This window comes from Eucyclogobius newberryi, unplaced genomic scaffold, assembly GCF_026437365.1.
Source record: "Eucyclogobius newberryi isolate DKJ021-1_F unplaced genomic scaffold, fEucNew1.0.hap1 SCAF_9, whole genome shotgun sequence".
NCBI classification, from domain to species: Eukaryota; Metazoa; Chordata; class Actinopteri; order Gobiiformes; family Gobiidae; genus Eucyclogobius; species Eucyclogobius newberryi.
Genome location: NW_027316532.1, coordinates 5327891 through 5346991, shown reverse-complemented (window position 1 = coordinate 5346991; position 19101 = coordinate 5327891). Strand labels below are relative to the sequence as shown.

At 38.9% G+C, this 19101-nt stretch overlaps 1 protein-coding gene across 1 annotated transcript in view; it reads left to right on the top strand.

Annotated features, from left to right (window-relative positions):
* The window catches only part of nlgn1 (neuroligin 1), a 64951-nt gene that overhangs the window by 41856 nt on the left and 3994 nt on the right, over positions 1 to 19101 (top strand). The window contains exons 3-7 of the mRNA XM_072439274.1: positions 5896 to 6108; positions 7800 to 8066; positions 10235 to 10596; positions 13272 to 13432; positions 18631 to 18787. Of these exons, the coding sequence (XP_072295375.1) occupies positions 5896 to 6108; positions 7800 to 8066; positions 10235 to 10596; positions 13272 to 13432; positions 18631 to 18787 (1160 nt within the window). The remainder of the gene's footprint in view (positions 1 to 5895; positions 6109 to 7799; positions 8067 to 10234; positions 10597 to 13271; positions 13433 to 18630; positions 18788 to 19101) is intronic.

Sequence of the window (19101 nt, the reverse complement as noted above, 5' to 3'; positions counted from 1 at the left end):
ATTTAAGTAATAGTGGTAGTTGCAATAGTCGTAGTGGTACAAATATAAAATATGTCTTTTACAAACCAACCAAAAGATGTCTTTTTTACCCAGTACTACATTTCCTCTCTCATTACACAGTTTCTTACCGCTCCACTGAAACACTATGCCTTCCTACCGTCTCCCTGGTGACAGCTATGAGGCCTGTATGTCCCCTTATGTCAACACCGGCATTCATTTCATTAGCGCAACCCTGCTTCTCTCTGTATGCTCATCTCGTCGGTGCTGAATGCTAAAGGCGTTGTTAGCTTGTTTTTTCAAGTGTCAGCAGGCAAACGAAGCACACCTGAACACACCGGTCCCTGGCGCCGTCTAAATAAAGGAGCCAAGATGGAGGATGGTGTGTTCATTATCTCTACAGAGCCTTGCTTTGTGCCTCATCAGCATACTCCCCAGTCGAGTGGCCCAAGCGCGTTGTCGTCTCCAGGCTATGGCGCCGTGTGAGGGATCTACTGATGTCACACTGTTTGGTTTTGTGTGGAAATTCTCCTCATTCGGTCGTTGTTCTGATCTCGGTGGTCACAATCTGTCACTATAACATGAACAAAGCAGTAGAAGTATTAGCCGTAGAAGCAGTAGTGGTATAAGTTGGAGTAGCAGTTGAAGAAGTAACTGCAGAGGTAAAACAAGACGCAGCAGTAGTAGTAGTAGTAGTAGTGATGTCAAATACTACATACTGCATATTACATACTTTAGGAAGAATGTGCTTCTTTGAGAAAAGTAAATGTAATGTTATTATTTGTATCCTAATCAAATGAAGTATTAGAAATAGTAATGTAGAAGAGGCAGTGCTGGTTCCACCTCACAAGTCCGAACCGTAACACTAACCCTAACCTTGACCTAACTCTAAACCTAACCCAACCCTAACCCTAACCTAACTCTAACTCTAAACCTAACCCAACCCTAACCCTAACCTAACTCTAAACCTAACCCAACCCTAACCCTGACCCTAACCCTAACCTTAACCTAACTCTAAACCTAACCCAACCCTAACCTAACTCTAACTCTAAACCTAACCCAACCCTAACCCTGACCCTAACCCTAACCTTAACCTAACTCTAAACCTAACCCAACCCTAACCTTAACCTAACTCTAAACCTAACCCAACCCTAACCTTAACCTAACTCTAAATCTAACCCAACCCTAACCCTAACCTTCGGACTAGTGAACCTTCAGACTAGTGAACCTTTGGACTAGTGAACCTTCGGACTAGTGAACCTTCGGACTAGTGAACCTTCAGACTAGTGAACCTTTGGACTTGTGAACCTTCGGACTAGTGAACCTTTGGACTAGTGAACCTTCGGACTAGTGAACCTTCAGACTAGTGAACCTTCAGACTAGTGAACCTTTGGACTAGTGAACCTTCGGACTAGTGAACCTTCGGACTAGTGAACCTTCAGACTAGTGAACCTTTGGACTTGTGAACCTTCGGACTAGTGAACCTTTGGACTAGTGAACCTTCGGACTAGTGAACCTTTGGACTAGTGAACCTTCAGACTAGTGAACCTTCAGACTAGTGAACCTTTGGACTAGTGAACATTTGGACTAGTGAACCTTCGGACTAGTGAACCTTTGGACTAGTGAACCTTCGGACTAGTGAACCTTCGGACTAGTGAACCTTCAGACTAGTGAACCTTTGGAGAAGTGAACCTTTGGACTAGTGAACCTCAACATTAGCATTAGCGTTAGCAATGAGACAAACACAGAAGTGTTCACCAGGGAAGTATTCATATTCATTTGTCATGTCTTTAATCTAGCTTCCACTCGCTCTCCACTCGTTAGTCCTTTTTGTTTTTTTGAGTGGCTCTGCAAAAACCTCAGCTTTATCAGGATTCAGTGACGCTATGAGCTAGCCGAGTGCAGTTGTGCGCAGAGCCAATTCTCTCATTCTGTGTGTTGTTCTGATCACAATATTTACAAAAGAGGAACATGGCAGGTTACAGAGTGTAGATGTTTACATGGTTTGGGATGCATAATTCAGACGATTGCTTTGTGAGGCTGAAGAAGTGGTTTGGTAAGACGAAAACAATGTTGTTCCAAATATCCATCATCATTATAAACCATTCCAAATATAGATTATTTTGTTAAGAACGGCATTTTTTAAAATATATTTAGTGTTGTTGTGTACTGTGTGTGGTTTTAGTCCATTTAGATCAAAGTTACTACAGAAAGATCAATATATTGTACAAACAGCATATGTCAATAATAACCTGTGTTAACAAGATGTGTGAAATTTAAAGGAGAGATATGGCTGTTCATTTTTATAGTCAGCATGATTGTGTCGACTGTGTGATGATGTATATTTCAGTTTGCATTCTATCCATCTTTATGTAGCTAATCAAATCCCTTTGTTTGCTTGCATTTACATTTCTTTCGACGCCGTCCTGTTGCTGTATTTCTTTCTTCATCAAAACCTTTTTCACTCATTTGCAATGTCTTATTATGAGCTACAACAAAACCCTAATGTTGTGAGCAATTTGCCAAATTAAAAAAATATATTTTTTAGCGTCATACAAATGCCCAGAAATATAGAAATTTCTCCTTCTCCTTCTCCTTCTTCTTCTCCTTCTTCTTCTTCTTCTTCTTCTTCTTCTTCTTCTTCTTCTTCTTCTTCTTCTTCTTCTTCTTCTTCTTCTTCTTCTTCTTCTTCTTCTTCTTCTTCTTCTTCTTCTTCTTCTTCTTCTTCTTCTTCTCCTTCTTCTTCTCCTTCTCCTTCTCCTTCTTCTCCTCCTTCTTCTTCTTCCTCTTCCTCCTCCTTCTTCTTCCTCTTCCTCCTCCTCCTTCGTCTCCTCCTTCTTCTTCTTCCTCCTCCTTCTTCTTCTTCTCCTCGTGGATGTGGAAGGCCGAAGCTCTCCTGCGGGTACTCTGGACTGGACCCATTGTACACTTATTTTTAATCAGAGCAGGGTTTTTATAAAGGAAAAATGAATTGTCTCGCATTGATATTTATTTTGTAGTATAATGGTTTCATCTGGAAAAAAATCAACGATACAAATATTAAATTAGTAAGTAAGTAAAGTAAGTAAATTTTATTTATATAGCACCTTTCACAGACAGAGGTCACAGAGTGCTTCACAAAACACAGAATAAAACAATAAAAACACAACAAACTTACAGTGAACAATACATATACAACAATATACAGTAAAGTCAGTCTCTAAAACAAGTGCATTTAAAAGGCTTGACTAAATAAAAAGGTTTTAAGCTGACCCTTCATTAAATTAGCTGAATGAATTGGCTAGACTGATCCAACGGAAAGTTGTTGATGTTATTTTTGGCCTCATAGTGGCTAAAGCAAGATATCTTTTCTGCGTTCGTGGGGTTGTAAAATTGATTTCTGCTCCTTCCCTCTGGGCAAAGGTTCCTGGTCCCAAGATGTAAAACAAACCGCTTTAAAGACAGCTTTATCCCAGCAGCGTTTTGCTGGTTAAATAAGCTGTAAATTGTAAAATCACACACAAACTCAACTTGGAAACGGACAAATTTAAAAGAACCTGGACTAAAAGGGACAAGCTTTCTTTTCATGGGATGCCCTCTTTTCCTTTCACCTGATAAAAAAAACTAACCCAATCTTTTTTATCTGGCCTCGCCTTTGTGTGTGTGGTACCTTCATTTTCAATATTTTCAAACTTTCAACTGTTAAGATTTAGTCTTTCTGGTATTTTCTTTATTCCCCCCTTCTTTTTTAATCTGCACTTTTTAAAACTTTTAATCATTTTTGTAACCTTATGATTGATTTTATTGTTTGTATAATTTTTGGAACTGCAAACCAATTCTACCTGCGAGTATGAACAAAGTTACCTTCCTGGTCCTTGGGAAATCTGGGGAATGTTTTTCTGAGTTAAAATGCACATGAACGCTCGCTCAAATTGGGAAAAGTTATCAGGGACTCGGGTCAAACGCTGCAGCCCGACATTCCACACCTGACGTCACCTGATGTGGAGACGGACGAACATCAGCTGATATGCTTTAACGAGGTTCTTGACCAAACGTTTCTACATTTAGAGTTTTACTGTCAGTTGTCCATGTCAAAAGAACAGCAGATTTGGGCAAGAAAGACCCAACACTGTTGTATAATTAATTTCCAGTGTAACATTATCTAAAAGTCGGTGTTCCATTGTAGAAGTCTTTCTTTAAAACAGAGTAACATTAGCTAGTAATTATAATAGGAAGTTTTATAAATACCACGTATGTCAAGCATTATAAATGAGTACTTTCATCATGCTCGTTTCCATGAATATAGTTTTAATGGAATATTGTGGAACATTCCAGGCATCGAAATAACATCTCCAGACATAAGCAAAACTGAAATGAATCAGCAATATAAAGCAAGAGTCATGAACATATCCAGTTACTTTTTTACCTTGCTTGTTAAAAAAAAAAGCTAAATTATTCTAAAATGAAAAAGAACGAGTTGCACAAATCATAAAATATAACAATATTAAAAAGCAATAAAACACCTTCCTCACAGTTTTTTGCCTGCTCCGATCTCGTCTCGGCACAGAATCAGGACAGGGTCGCAGATTTGCATATGTTTCTCTAAAATAAGCTCCCCTAAGTTATATTTAGCATCTCTACACATTTAAATGCATCCACAGGGTAATAACTCTTGTTTTATTGCAGCCAATTATTAAACAGCTGCCGTGGTTGGTTTCTCTGAACAGACACGGTGATGCATATGTAACGATTCAACTGAGTCGACATGCCAGGAAAAAACTCTATATTATTCAACTTATTATTATGCTCTACAAGCTTTTATGTTCAAAAATATGTCTCTGGTGTGGCTGAAAATAGAGTTCACATGTTTGGGAATTGTCATAATAAAGGATTCTTATACATTTTTTTCCATTTTATTTTATACTCCTCGATGTAGTGAAAAAAAGTTTCGATCATTTTGAATTTTGTTTCGAAATTGAAAGCGTTTCTGCTGCTAAACGGATTGAGTCAAAACGTGTGCAAATGATGACCTTTTTACTGCTTTTTTTCTACCAATATCCAGATTAGTTACATGGTCTTCAATTTACCATATTGGCAGGTTTATATTGTTAATGATAAGGTCAATTATCTTGAAAGTTGTTGAATTAAATTGACTAGATTTGAGTCTATGTTGAGTTCTGTAGACTTCTGTAAAGTCCCTCTTCCTGGTTTAGTCCTGCTGTAATCAAGGTTTATATCATGTTTAATCCCAGTTTAGAATAAAAAAAAAATATGTGGAGAAGTCTGAACGCATCCTAAACTTGAATATCTGATCATTATAACTTGTACTTAATTCATTGGTTTCAGCTTCTTTTTTATAAGTGACATTTTGAGGACATTTCACCATCGCTACAGGCAACCTCGCAGCGGTGGGCGTGGAAACATAAAGTTGTCCCTCTTTTAAAGCCTTTTCTGGCAAATTCTGAAGCTAGCACTGTCGATGTTACGGACAGCAGGCGGCGCTACCATCGCGGCAGGATTTAGCCTGCAGCTGTCGTTAGCATTTTTGGAGGTTTTTACACATTTGAGCCATTGAACCACTTTATCTTTCTCCATGTGTTCATTTAAGATATATCTTAAATTCTGCATTTGCTCTTGTAGTTTTTGACCAGTGGGTGATGAACAGGCTCTTATACATTAAAATGAATGGATGACGACTATACTGACAAATGGATTGTTTCAAATTGTTAATTGTTATGACAACGGTCCTAATCTTTCATCAATCTGAAACCCATCGATACAATTTTTTCAATGGATTTTTGGGGACTGCACCATTGCCACGCTCCTCATCCATCACCCATCATACCATTACAGAAATTGACATGTAAAATTCAGTAGATATTCCACTCACAGTCTCTGTCCTCCTCCTCTTGTGCACAGGGTTCCTAAGTACCGGGGACCAGTCGGCCAAAGGGAACTACGGGCTGTTGGACCTGATCCAGTCTCTGCGCTGGATCAGTGAGAACATTGCGGCGTTCGGAGGAGACCCGCTCAGGATCACGGTGTTCGGGTCTGGAGCGGGAGCGTCCTGTGTCAACCTGCTAACCCTGTCCCACTACTCTGAGGGCAACCGCTGGAGCAACTCTACTAAAGGTAGCGCTTGTGTTTTAGAAAAGAACTGTATTTTACTGACTTTTTTATCACATTTAAATGAAATAACAGTTTGTAACTAAAATATACCCTCCTGATCTATCCATAAAATCAGTGCCCTGTATTACATTAATTTATTTTGCAACAATATTCCACTATCACAAGTATGAAACGTGCCCTGTTAGAGCGCTATACGCATAACAAATATAGTCAGCTTAAAGGACAGACATTATGCAAGATTTTTTTTTTTTTTTTGCTTTTAACCATTATAACATTGTTTCCACATCAAAGACATACCTGGAGTTGTCTTCAATCATGCAGTCAAATCTCATTCATTACAGCTGCGTGCTTGGATTACCATGTTAGAGCAAGTTACAAATGGCTAGCTTTTATGTATTACCTCTACTGCCAGTAGATGGCTTGATATCACTGAAATTATGATGAGGGAATACCTCGCTGATAAAATATCATCTGTGCTTTTCATTTAAAGCAGAACTAAGAAACATTTTCACCTTATTGAACGTTTTTGTAAGTCCCTGTGATGGTTAAATTGGCATTTTCGAGGTGCCCGTCGCTGCCCTCTGCTGTCTCTGCGCGGAAACTCTCCTGAGAAACCCTGGCTCTTTTATAATACTTGGCTTTTTGTATATTTATAAAGTTTTAAAATAAGAGATGTCAAAGCAAAGGAACTCAAGAATAGATAATACTTGTCCTTCCTTTTACATTTAGTTTGGCACCTGACATCCATCTACATACCAAAACCTGTTTTAACTTCATTGGATATCTCTACTAGACCTTTCCCAGACTTGTGTGTTTAGAATAGCTGCACACAGCCTGGTACAGCCCGGCACACAGCACCGACAACACAACTGGGTGTTCATCTCTTCACAAAACAGTGCTACACTTGATAATGTTTTCTCACGAGGCTCTGATATTACTCACATGGAGTCGAGTGGATGTTTAGAGGATAGTGCTAACCCTCTTATTGAAAACACATTAAAGCCTAAATATAGGACCAGCCTATTGACCCTTCACAATGCGTTCCATTAGTTTGGTACCATTCCATGTTTCAGCACTAATGCATTTTCAACAAACATCCTAAACTATGAAAAAATAGGGCTGTTTTGGCGGCTGACAACCAGTCAACAGCATGTGAGTGACACCAGAGGCTCGGTAGAAAACATTACCATATAGCAAAAATTTGCCTACATGCTAACAAGCTCGTACTAAACATTTCCTAAATCTAATGTTATTCTGGACTTGAATGCACCAAAATACCTTTCACACATTTCATCATCAACCGTTTGAAATGTATGTTTTGTTTTACTAAGCGCCACAAATCCCATAATATATCGAGATAAGTGAACTTTAGAAACAATAGGTTGAAGTTAGATATTAATAGTTATTACTGTTAACATTGTTATAGTTATTATAGATAATACTTGTTTGCCAAATGTGATGAACGTATAAAAAACAACCACGTGTCTGTGCTGTCTGCAAATTTCAAAATTACTTTTATTTTTTTTGCTGTCCCATTAAAATGAATGTGACAGGATATTCAGGCAAGTACCAGGCTGCGAGTGTAGCTGTTCTAAACACATCACTCCTGTTTGCAAACACTGGAAGACTCTTGAGCTTTAGCATCATGATTCGCTAATGCCAAACCATCTTTAACCCTCTTGCTTCTCCTCCAGGCCTGTTCCAGCGCGCCATCGCTCAGAGTGGCACAGCCCTCTCCAGTTGGGCGGTGAGTTTCCAGCCGGCTAAGTACGCGCGCATGCTTGCCCGGAAGGTGGGCTGCAACGTGGAGGACACGCTGGAGCTGGTGGCCTGCCTGCAGAAGAAGCATTACAAAGAGCTGGTGGACCAGGACATCCAGCCCGCGCGCTATCACATCGCCTTCGGACCGGTCATAGACGGAGACGTGATCCCAGACGACCCGCAGATACTCATGGAACAAGGTACTGTACTGTACGACTCTGAGGATGTCTTACTCACAGATGCCACAGAAATAATACATTTACCTCGTCACCGTCATCGTAATGTTACCCCCCATCACAATATTATCAGGGGCCCAAAACAAAACATCCAAAGAAGAAGCCAACCGACACATATCAAAGCAAGAGATACACATTTATCGAAGTGTGACTGGAGAAAAGTTGAAATGTATGTTGAAAATTAGGATATAAAGCTCAAAATTCCATCAAAATATTTCCCCCGACCCCTTAACAATAATAATCTTAACTACGTTTTAGTAAAACTTGTCGAGCTGACAAGTTCAGCCCGCTCTTAAACCTGCACTAATGCACTCAAGTTGTACATCTGTGGTCCCAATATCGAACTTTTGAGCTACAGCAGCAGGAGAAAACCATACGTCAGGTCAGAATGTCAAAGAAATGATTATGGTGGACTCTATTGTGCCCATATTGTTGTTTGTCCTATGCATTTAACCCATCCTTCAAAGTCTCTGGGTATAACTTTCACGAGCGGTGCAGGGTCCGGGAACTCATCTCCAGATCTTGAGCTCGGCTTCACAATTATTTTGGGGAAAAATATATAGAATTAAAATGTTTCTGATTATATTTGCGATATATGTTGAAAACTTTGGATTCTGTTCAGAGTGCACACTGTAAAAAAGTCTAAATTGCCGTATATCTTGCGCTAAGTCCTGCCTTTAGCTCTTTGTGTCAGTTGGTTTGAGACTGAGTACTTGTTACACTGACTTTCCTCCCCCTTTAATGGAAGTGCACAGCGGTTGACTTGCACCTTCACCTTTCCAAACAAACTTAATGTTCTTAGGAAATAGACTTGAGTTACAGTGGAGTCCGCCAAACACAGCTCCAGGGAATCAACCCCTGAAATTCCACAGCCTAGTTTGACTCGGACAGAATAGTGTGTGTAGTGTGACCATTGCATTTGTAAAACGCCACAAAGTTGAAACTGTAAACATTATGAACTTGTAATTCATGCAAAGTGAAACAGTGTGCGACAGTCAACATTGCTCTGGGAGAAAACAACAATAAGAAAACTGTTTGAATCCAGACAAAATTGCACATAATCTAAAGTACCACCTGAACTCAGATACACAAATGTATTATTTATGTGCATTGTGTAAGTGAAAAAGAGTCTGACAACAATGCTAATCTTTTAGTCAGCCAATTTCTAATGTTAAAGTTCAATGGTAAAATAGTAGAATTTATTTAGCACTTTTCCACCTTCTGGGCGCTCTTCAAAGTGCTTTACAACAAGTAACACATTCACACAGCAGTGTCTTGCCCAAGCACACAACGGCAGAAGGCAAGTTTATCTGTAGCGCACAGAGTGAATCCACTGGTCCATATTCACCTGCCGTCAGTGTTCACGCATGTTTATGGAAGCGGGATTTCCACTGCTGACCTTTGGATCAGAGGACGAGCACTCTAAGAATTGAGCTACTGTCACAACAAAATACATGATCATATATATCATGTTTTTCCGTGGTAACTACACATTACTATACTGGGAACAGTCTGCAAACCATATTTATGGGTTTCAGCTTCCTGTTTATAGGTGCCATTTTGAGGACTTTTCATCAGTCAAAAGATTAGAACGCTTAGTTTTGAAATGCCATGGCAACGGGGCTACTCTGTCAGCACTCTAAAATGGATTGTCAATATGCAGAATATTGGGTCAAGGGTCTAGATACTTTTAATTGATCCGGGTCGTCAGTAGTGAATTTTTGTTTCAGATGTTTCTTAGGTCTGAGAAAATAAGCATGTTAACGCATTGTTGTTGTTGTTGTTGTTTTATGGCGGTTGGCATCCGAGTGTTGCATTACCGCCAGACTTTATTCCTCAGACGTTTCGTCATTTTTGTCCCTTTAAAAAGCCTTCAAATATGAGCCTCATCCCCTCCTGGTCCTCCGCAGCTACAGTGCAGCTTTCAAAGTCCGCTGCTTGGATTTTGTCTCTCCATCTGTCAATGGAAGCAACCTTCAGCTGCAATAAGCCAGTATTGATCAGATATCCCTGGGGGGCCACACATGTTTTGGAGGCCTCAAGCATTTGCCTGCCTCGTCTATCATCAGATTTGAGAATCTGAAATGAATCAAAATGACTAAATCCGTACGAACCCTTTGTCTTTGTCCCAGGTGAATTCCTGAACTATGACATCATGCTGGGGGTGAACCAGGGCGAGGGGTTAAAGTTCGTGGAGCTCATCGTGGACAATGAGAACGGCGTCCAGGCCAACGACTTCGATTACGCCGTGTCCAGTTTTGTGGACGACTTGTACGGCTATCCGGAGGGCAAAGACATCCTCAGAGAGACCATCAAGTTCATGTACACGGACTGGGCGGACCGACACAACCCCGAAACGCGACGGAAGACGCTGCTGGCCCTGTTCACCGACCATCAGTGGGTGGCGCCCGCCGTGGCCACCGCAGACCTGCACTCCAGCTTCGGCTCGCCCACATACTTCTACGCCTTCTACCACCACTGTCAGACTGAGCAGGTGAGAGACACGATGCACTATTTCACACGGACGATACAGTTTGGAGTAAGAATGTAAAGATTATTCGAGTTGGTGTAAATCTGTGGACTGTTTTTGAAAACGAGACGCTAGCTAGAAATGTCTTTGTTACCTGATGGCCCAATTGCAGGTTGTTCTACCCCTATTGTTCTCCGGACGCATCAGAGAGAGAACAATAGGGGCAGAATGTTGTATGGCAGTAGAACCGTCTTTTTCAAAAACCTTGTCCACATGACTTGAAACATTTTACAGTATATCAAAGGTTTTGCATCAATAAATCATTGTTATTATTCAAGTAAATGGTAAAATTGTCACATTTAAATATATTGCTTTTTTACCCTCAAGGCACTCTAATTAAAAACTAAAACATTTAACCCAAATAAGAACAGAAAAAGATGTTAAAATAATCTAAACTCCAACAAGCTTGATTTGATTAAAGTTGGTCATTTTTGGAGAAATGAGAATGTGAATATGACATATTTAAGATGTGTGGTCAGTGTTCAGTAATAAGTAATATTGTGATGAAAATAACAACAATTAAAGCAAAAAACAAACATAATATTGATGCGGAATGTGCAATATGGGTTCTGAATTTCACATAGTTCAATATTTGTTATGGGATGAATTATAACAGAAAGATTTGCACAAAGTTAAGGCACAAATATAAAAACGTAAAGAGAAATATGAGCTATGAAAAAAGTAAGATAGAAAAAAAGTGTCTTTCTTCTTTCTAACTTATTGAGCATCCTACATTTATAACTAACTATCGGCCCATCCCATAACACTTCCATGCACATTTTCGTTTGCTTATACATTGTTGTTGGTTGCATATACTGTGAAAATATCCAGGCAAAGCAAAAACATCTCCATGGAAACAAGTGATGGACCTTTTACCAGAAAAGCGTCACATTGATCCTTCCATTATCTGGTTTAAAGAAACTAAAACTGTAGCAGCTTTAGTTTCTACTTTTCTAAGATGGACACTTTTGATTTGAAAATTATACTTTTTTTTTTTCTAAATTTGTTGTATTATTCCATTAGTTTTGAAAGAAAGATTTACAAAGAAACACTCGTGGGCTAATGATGTTGTTAAAGCCTTCTGTGAAGTGCCAGTACAATAAAAGAAGAAAACATTAACAAATAATAATAATTAAGCTGTTACTGGATAATTTGATTTGAAAAATTATCTCGTAAAACTCTGAAAACGTGTTGTTTTTAAAACAGTCTTTGAAAGTGTATATAATTAAATTTCATCCATGCAAAAAAAAATCTTTGTATTAGTATTTAATTTAAATGTTTGAATAAAATGTCCATACAAAGATGAAAGAGCAGTATTTAATTGGCTACGGTTGAAAAGAAAATTGTGTAAGAGGCGACAGAAAATACAGTTTAGCTCAAAAACAGAACTAATTATTCACATGAGATTTTCCAAACGAGTGGCTTGGAACTGTATGGACTAAATCAATTATCGATTGGCTTCTATAAATCCAGGGTTTTCCCACCTTTTTGAACCATGGCATATGTATTTGTTGAAAAGATTCCGCGGCACACAAAAAATATGATCAAATAATTTGTTTTAGTAAAAAAAAATGTTTTTAAAAAGAGTCAGGGATACAGTTTGGTTCTTTAAAATTGCTGTCTTTTTTTGGACTAGACGTTTGCCCAGAACACTCCAAGACTGTAACACATTCAAATAAATCCACAAATCTGCTTCTATTCAAATAATAAAACATCTTGGTTGACTGATTAGACTGAGTTGTTTGTGTTTCCTTTTGGTGTTTTGATTCTTGGTTTGACTTTGCATATGTATTCTACAAGATCCAAAAGCAGCAAAACGGTCATTAGATGATTAAATTCTGCCTAGTATAAATTAAATTAGAAAGTTAAGAGCGAAAAGAAACAAGACGTCACAGCAGTACACGCAAAGCCAAAGCGCTTCAACAGATGCGACTGAAAGCGTCAATTGTTTGAAGCCTGGAGTGTTTTCCAGCTCCTCGGTCAATCTTGTGGAGGAGCAGGAGAAGCGGAGGAGGGAAAAGAGTAATGAGTCTAATAATATTCTAAAATGCACCAGAATACAGGACAATATATTATCTCCCCTTGGATTGTAATGTATGCAATTTATATACAATTAAATATATTTGAATTCTTCAGAAAGAGTCACTTTAAGGTTGTATTACCAACATCGAAGCCTTACGCATTTTTTACTTGTTCAAAGGGGGGGTTGGGGGCACCACTGAGTATTTCTGCTTTGGGCCCCCAAATGGCTAGCAGCGGCCCTGATCTGGCAACTTGTGATATTGGCAAAAATTAGTGCCCAGCCGATGTTATATGAATCCAACAGAAATGTGTCAAAACATGTCTTTAGATTATATTAGTTGAGGTTTAATCATCAGACTAATGTGAATTGTGAATAAAACATGAATCACAGAAGAAAGTTTATAACATAGCTTTTTAAAAATGTTTTTCTCTCCTCTTGTAGCATTTTTCACTATTAATGATATACTCAATTTTCAAAAACATCCACAATATTATTTACATTTTTCGTTATATTGCCTGCAACACAGATTCACTTGCGACTGTCATACCTTTTTAAAAACGATTAAACACAGCACGATATTGCACAGTGTAACGTCATGATATGTTCTGGTGTTTAGGTTCCTCCCTGGGCCGACGCGGCACACGGAGACGAGATCCCCTACGTGTTTGGCCTGCCCATGATCGGACCCACAGAGCTGTTCCCCTGTAACTTCTCCAAGAACGACGTGATGCTCAGCGCTGTGGTCATGACCTACTGGACCAACTTCGCCAAGACTGGGTAACATGCTCTCTATAGCTTTTTACTGTATTTTAAGGACATGTATTGTGCAAAATGTTGTTCCCTCATCCAAACATACCTGGAGTCACACTTTGTTGATATTCTTAGTCTTCTCTGAACCTCACAAATCACTCAATTTCCCCCTGATTTTTTGTTAAAGGCGGTATGGACGATTTTTTGGCGATTTGAGAACGCAGGTGGAAGTGCACATGCCACTCCCCCGTGCGACTGATACAACACACACGTGCGTTTGTTTATTAGCGCAACGGAGCGCATTGCATCGCTCGTCTCCCGTAGATTTCTGTTCACTTCTGCGTCAGCTCGAACTGTCTTTCTCCGTCTTCATTTTGCCCCGTACACTGAGGGAACTATATTATGATAGATCCATGCGCTTAGGCACGCGGAAACGTGGGGACGAGCCTGACGCGGCTGCAGGTGAGCGATAGGTGCGTTTTATGATTGATACGTGGCAGGACAAATGATTTATCCACGCCACGAGGAAATATGATAAAGAATTTGCTGAAAAAAATCGTCCATACCACCTTTAAGTTAGCACTTAAAGTACATAAACACATGGCTTCATAAGGGCTTCATAATTCATTATTTGCATTAGTTTGTTCATTGGAAACAGAAGTGTAATTTCTAAAGTGTGTTTTCCAAATTATTTTAAGATGGAAATTAGGATGAAATACTGGTAACACTTTGAAATAACTTTCCTTTGTAAACTATTTATAAGGTACCAGTTATTTTACTTTTTACTAACAACAAATTAACATAACATAGCTTATAATACCTCATACATGTTTACCAAGAACATGTGTGTGTTATTTAACCATAAAAGCTTCTTATCAAATGTTTTTTTTTGTATAACTAAGTGCTTATAAACTAATAACTAGTGCTTATTAATGCATTATTAACAGTTAACTAAGGAGCCTAATTTGAAGGCGTTTCTGAAATACTCGTTCCAATGTGATTTAAAGCATGTTACAAATCTAATTAAAGCAACAAGTATGCAAAAAATGTCCACTCTGAACTGCAGGTCTGAGGACACTTACAGATATTTCACATTTGAGCAGCTTTAGTCACTTTTCCATGCTGTCATTGTGTTGCCTCCTCAGAGCAGTGACCACCCGCTTCAAATGCCCGGAGGGATAACGAAACGCGCTAATGATCTACATATATAACCGCAAATTGACATGGAATGGCGGTCACCTGGGAGATTTATGCCACCAATTTGAATGGTTAAGCATGTCTGTGATGAGATCTGTCTGGCTGTGAGCGTGGTTGGTAGACAATGAGGCGCTCCCTGGATCAGAGCGGCTCCCACGTCATTGGCTAAGATTAGTGGCTTGTTAGGAAAGATATAGCGCACTTGATATAGAAAGAGTTTAGCTTAGTGACCTAATGCGGTTCAGCCAGGTGGACAATGAGTTGATTCACCGCAATCAGGGGATGCTAGGCCGTGTTAGAGAATGTAGGGCTGATGTGGTTATAGCCTAGACTTAATTGTTTTAGGAACGCGCCGGGACTAAAGCGAGGATTGTACATGCAGAAGAAATATACAACAACTAGCCTATTATTATTTTGTCTTCTGCTGTTACAAATGAGACCGTGGCATCGTGAACCCTTAGATCAGGGGTGTCCAAACTTTTTTCACCAAGGGCCGCATTTTGAAACTTAAACGGGGCATCTTTGCCAATCAATCAATCTGTTACCAATGTGTTTTGTATTCAAATACTTTGAAACACCTACAAGGAAGAATTTCACCTTGGCTATCATTCCTTTCTCTCCACCTGAGCTTGGACTAAAATAAAAATGTTACAAATGTGCCGAAAACTTAAAATATGAATATAAAAACATAAAACCTTAAAAAAACATCTGTCAATATAGATATTATACCAATATTTGGTATTGATCCGCCCATCACTACACACATTTATTTTTTATTTTCTCATATTATGCTTTCCTTATGCAGAGTATTGCACTGTTTTTTGCAGTATGTCTTCAATGTAATTTCATATTGTAACATTTTAAGAAAATGATCAAAACTGTAAAAAAAAAAAAACGCTTAAAAATATTAGCAATAATCAGCCATTGATTGCTCTGAATTCTAACAAACCAAAAAAACAAACAAACAAACAAACAAACAAACGTATTGTTCTCTCGCATGTACAATCTAGGTAGAGATTGTTGCATTTTTCTAATTAAAAAAATCTGTAATCTAAAGGCATTGAGTGAGGTCAGATTATAACAGAAACTGGATCAAATAGAGAGTTTGTGGTCTTATAAAGTTCAGCCAGGTGGAACAAAGACTTGACTCCACTGTTTGTATTAAGCAGACAGGACACATAATGTAAAGCTAATCTCATTTAAAAGCAGTCTAGTGTCTATTCTTAGCCTCTGTGGGGTCATGATTAGCTTTTACTTAGCCGTGACTGAATACTAAACCTTTACAGGAGAAACAGGCACAACAATGTAGTAATGACGAGGGGAAATAATGCAAAGGAAATCTTTATTAATCATAATTGGTCATAATTAAAAACCATAACCCCAAAATACTCCTTTGAAAATATTCATACTTTTATTTTGGACGAATTGGGACTTGACTGTTTTATTTGTATTTATGTTTGTCATATTGTACGTTTATGATTATTTTGTATTATTAATATTATTATCTATTTAATTCCCCCCCCTGCACTCTGGTTCTATTTCTTGTTTTTTTGTAAACTTTTTTTATTTATTTTTTAAAGAAGAAAATATACATAATAATAAATTACTAATTGATTTAAGCCCCATTTTTTTCAAATCTAACTATGAGAACAGACCAACGCGAACCTACACGAAACATGCCTTTGGTTTAAAGTTTGTGCACTGAACCTGTCTCAATTATTAATTAAAGTGGCTGTTCATGATTTTTGTCTATGCATTTGAGCAACATTTGTTTTACCCAATACAGATTGTATAAGCAGCTCTCAAAATCTTAACCGTGGGAAAGTGAGGAATAAGTTCTGCCAAACTGTTCTAAAAACTAGTTTTATCTTTCAAATTTTTTAGATGGTGAAATTTAGGTAAAAGCACCTTGAAATAAAAGTGGACTAAATCATGTTAAATGTATCGATTTAACTAGGGCACTATTAAGGGATCATGCCATTTGTATTGCTGCAGGTGAAAAAATAATGCGCTCCAAATGTCCCACAATGCACCGTGAAAAGTAAACACAAAGTACAAACACTTAAATAAACGCTTAAATTAGTATTAACTGCTTACCTTAGCTTGAGCTGTTCAAAGAGCACCATTGTGGGCAAAATGGTTTTAAAAATCCAGCCCTTTTGTTGTTTGAAATGAGATTCATGTTAAACTAAATCTGCATGGTGATAATCAATCCAAAACTCTGCATGTCTGACAGATTTGACCAATATTTATTCCAGAAATCCATTATTATTGGCATTTTGCAGACGCTTTTCCCACACAGATGCCAGAGAGTACCTAGCTGAAGGAGTTGTGTCTATTGTGGGATTAGACTAAATCTGACTTCACACGGGACTAAACCATGGAAGAAAACATGATCAAATTTGGCCCTAGTTCTCCCCAATATTACATAATCATACTTTATCAAACTGCCTGACTGGTGATCATGAACCCGTCATTTACACCTACGTTTTGCACCCGCTCCTCTGTGCTCTGTACTTGTGTCACCTTGGGGTGCTGTGGGATGTTCAAACTAACGGCTGACTCCTTGTAGCTCCTTGTCTCTCGGGACGCGAGTGTCTGCTTATTACGATTTTAATTTTGACCTAAGTGTAGCATCTCCCTCCGGCTAATCAGTGTAATTATGAAAATACAGGGATGTGCTTTGGAGACGCAGCCCAGAGCTTTCATCAAATTTTAATCAACTATGTCTGCAGTATCACATCTGATAAAACCCCAAAAAGGTCAAACGCGCTGTTATTGCTCAAAAATGATTGGTTTTCTAAAGACACTGATTGAGTGAAAAGGTCTTACGATAGCTAATAATCTCTGAAGTTGCCCAAGTGAAGCGCTTTTATTCCCAATATTAAACAGCCAATTACGGGCATCTCATCAGGTCTTCAACTTCTGTTTGTTACACAAGGAAATAAGCAGCAACTTGAGAAAGGTACTGGGCGATTAAGACTTTAACCATACATGAAAGCTGCACTGAGGTAGAAAAGGTTTCATCTGGACACTGTTTTAGAAATCAAGACGTTTCCACTGCCATCTGAGAGTCCTTTTCGATCTGATGGAAAAGGTTTAAGCAGCTGTCGTTTGATCTCTCCAGAGCTATGATTCGTCCTGCCCCAAAGGGAGGAGTTACTCTGCCCTTTTTTACAAGTCTGACACTTTGACTATTACTGCTTGTGTCGTTGAGGCCCATTGATGTCTGGCCACCTCTACCTCAGAGCTGACAAGGACCTAATTAGAATTTCACTGGTTTGAGTTCTGCCAAGGTCTTATGATGTTACTGTAGACTGAGAGGTTGTATTTCAAACCATTTGTAGTTTAAGAAGGATTTGTCTTAACGAAAATGTATTCACTCCTCTTCCAAACTGACCCTTCTCCAAACTTAACACGTTTATCACACTGTCTTCATGTGATTTATGGCTTTTAGATGAAGATACACCACAGATTATGAACATGTTTTCAAAAATACATTGTTTTGTGCTGCTCAAATAATTTATGTGAGATTGAAGAAGAAAATAAGAAGAGTCCAGTAGACAACTAGCTTTGAAACCTTTTCTACCATGGAAGGATTAGATTGAATTTCCAAAGATACTTTTCTGGTACAGTGTCCTGCTCGTCTCCATGAGGATGTTCTTGCTTTGCCTTGAATGTTCTACAATACGGACCGACACTTACTGTATCTCTCTCCTGTGACGCTCGGTGGTTGTTACGAGGGTTGTGAGTTCGAATCAGATTACATTAGCCGTTATTGAAATGTCTCTTCTGAAAGTTGACCAATTTTCTGTGCCGCTAGGCAACCTGTCAAGAGCAGTGGCTCCATCTCCTGATCTTTGTGCTCAGCTTGGCCAGGACAACCTTCACGGGTCGATTGTACCTGTTGTGCATGGTTTGGCGGCGTGCCTGAAGGAAACCAACCTAGACACGGGCAAACTCTGCACAGAAAGGCCTAGTGTAAGACAATGGTATTTATTTTTGTGTTTTTTTTTTTTCGTGTACAGTGACCCAAACCAGCCGGTTCCCCAGGACACAAAGTTCATCCACACCAAACCCAATCGCTTCGAAGAGGTAGCCTGGACCAGGTACAACCAGAAAGACCAACTGTACCTCCACATCGGCCTCAAGCCCCGCGTCAAGGAGCACTACAGAGCCAACAAGGTACTGCCAACACGCAATGGTCTGTTGTGGTTGAGGATACATGGGATTCAGTGACGCATCATGTAACAAATCGTGTAAAGGTGCAACAATTTCAGCTTTAGTGAATACACATCGTCTTTCTTTATCATAGGATCTGCCAAGCCAAAGTGAGGAGCTGATTCTTCTTTCTGAATGTCCAATCGATTTGAGAACCAAAACCCAAAACTTTGATACCATTTTTGTAACTCTGAATACATCAAACATTGCACTAAAGTCAATTAATTTGACCATATATTTTGGAACGTACAATGTTGAAGTTGCGCTATATGTAATGA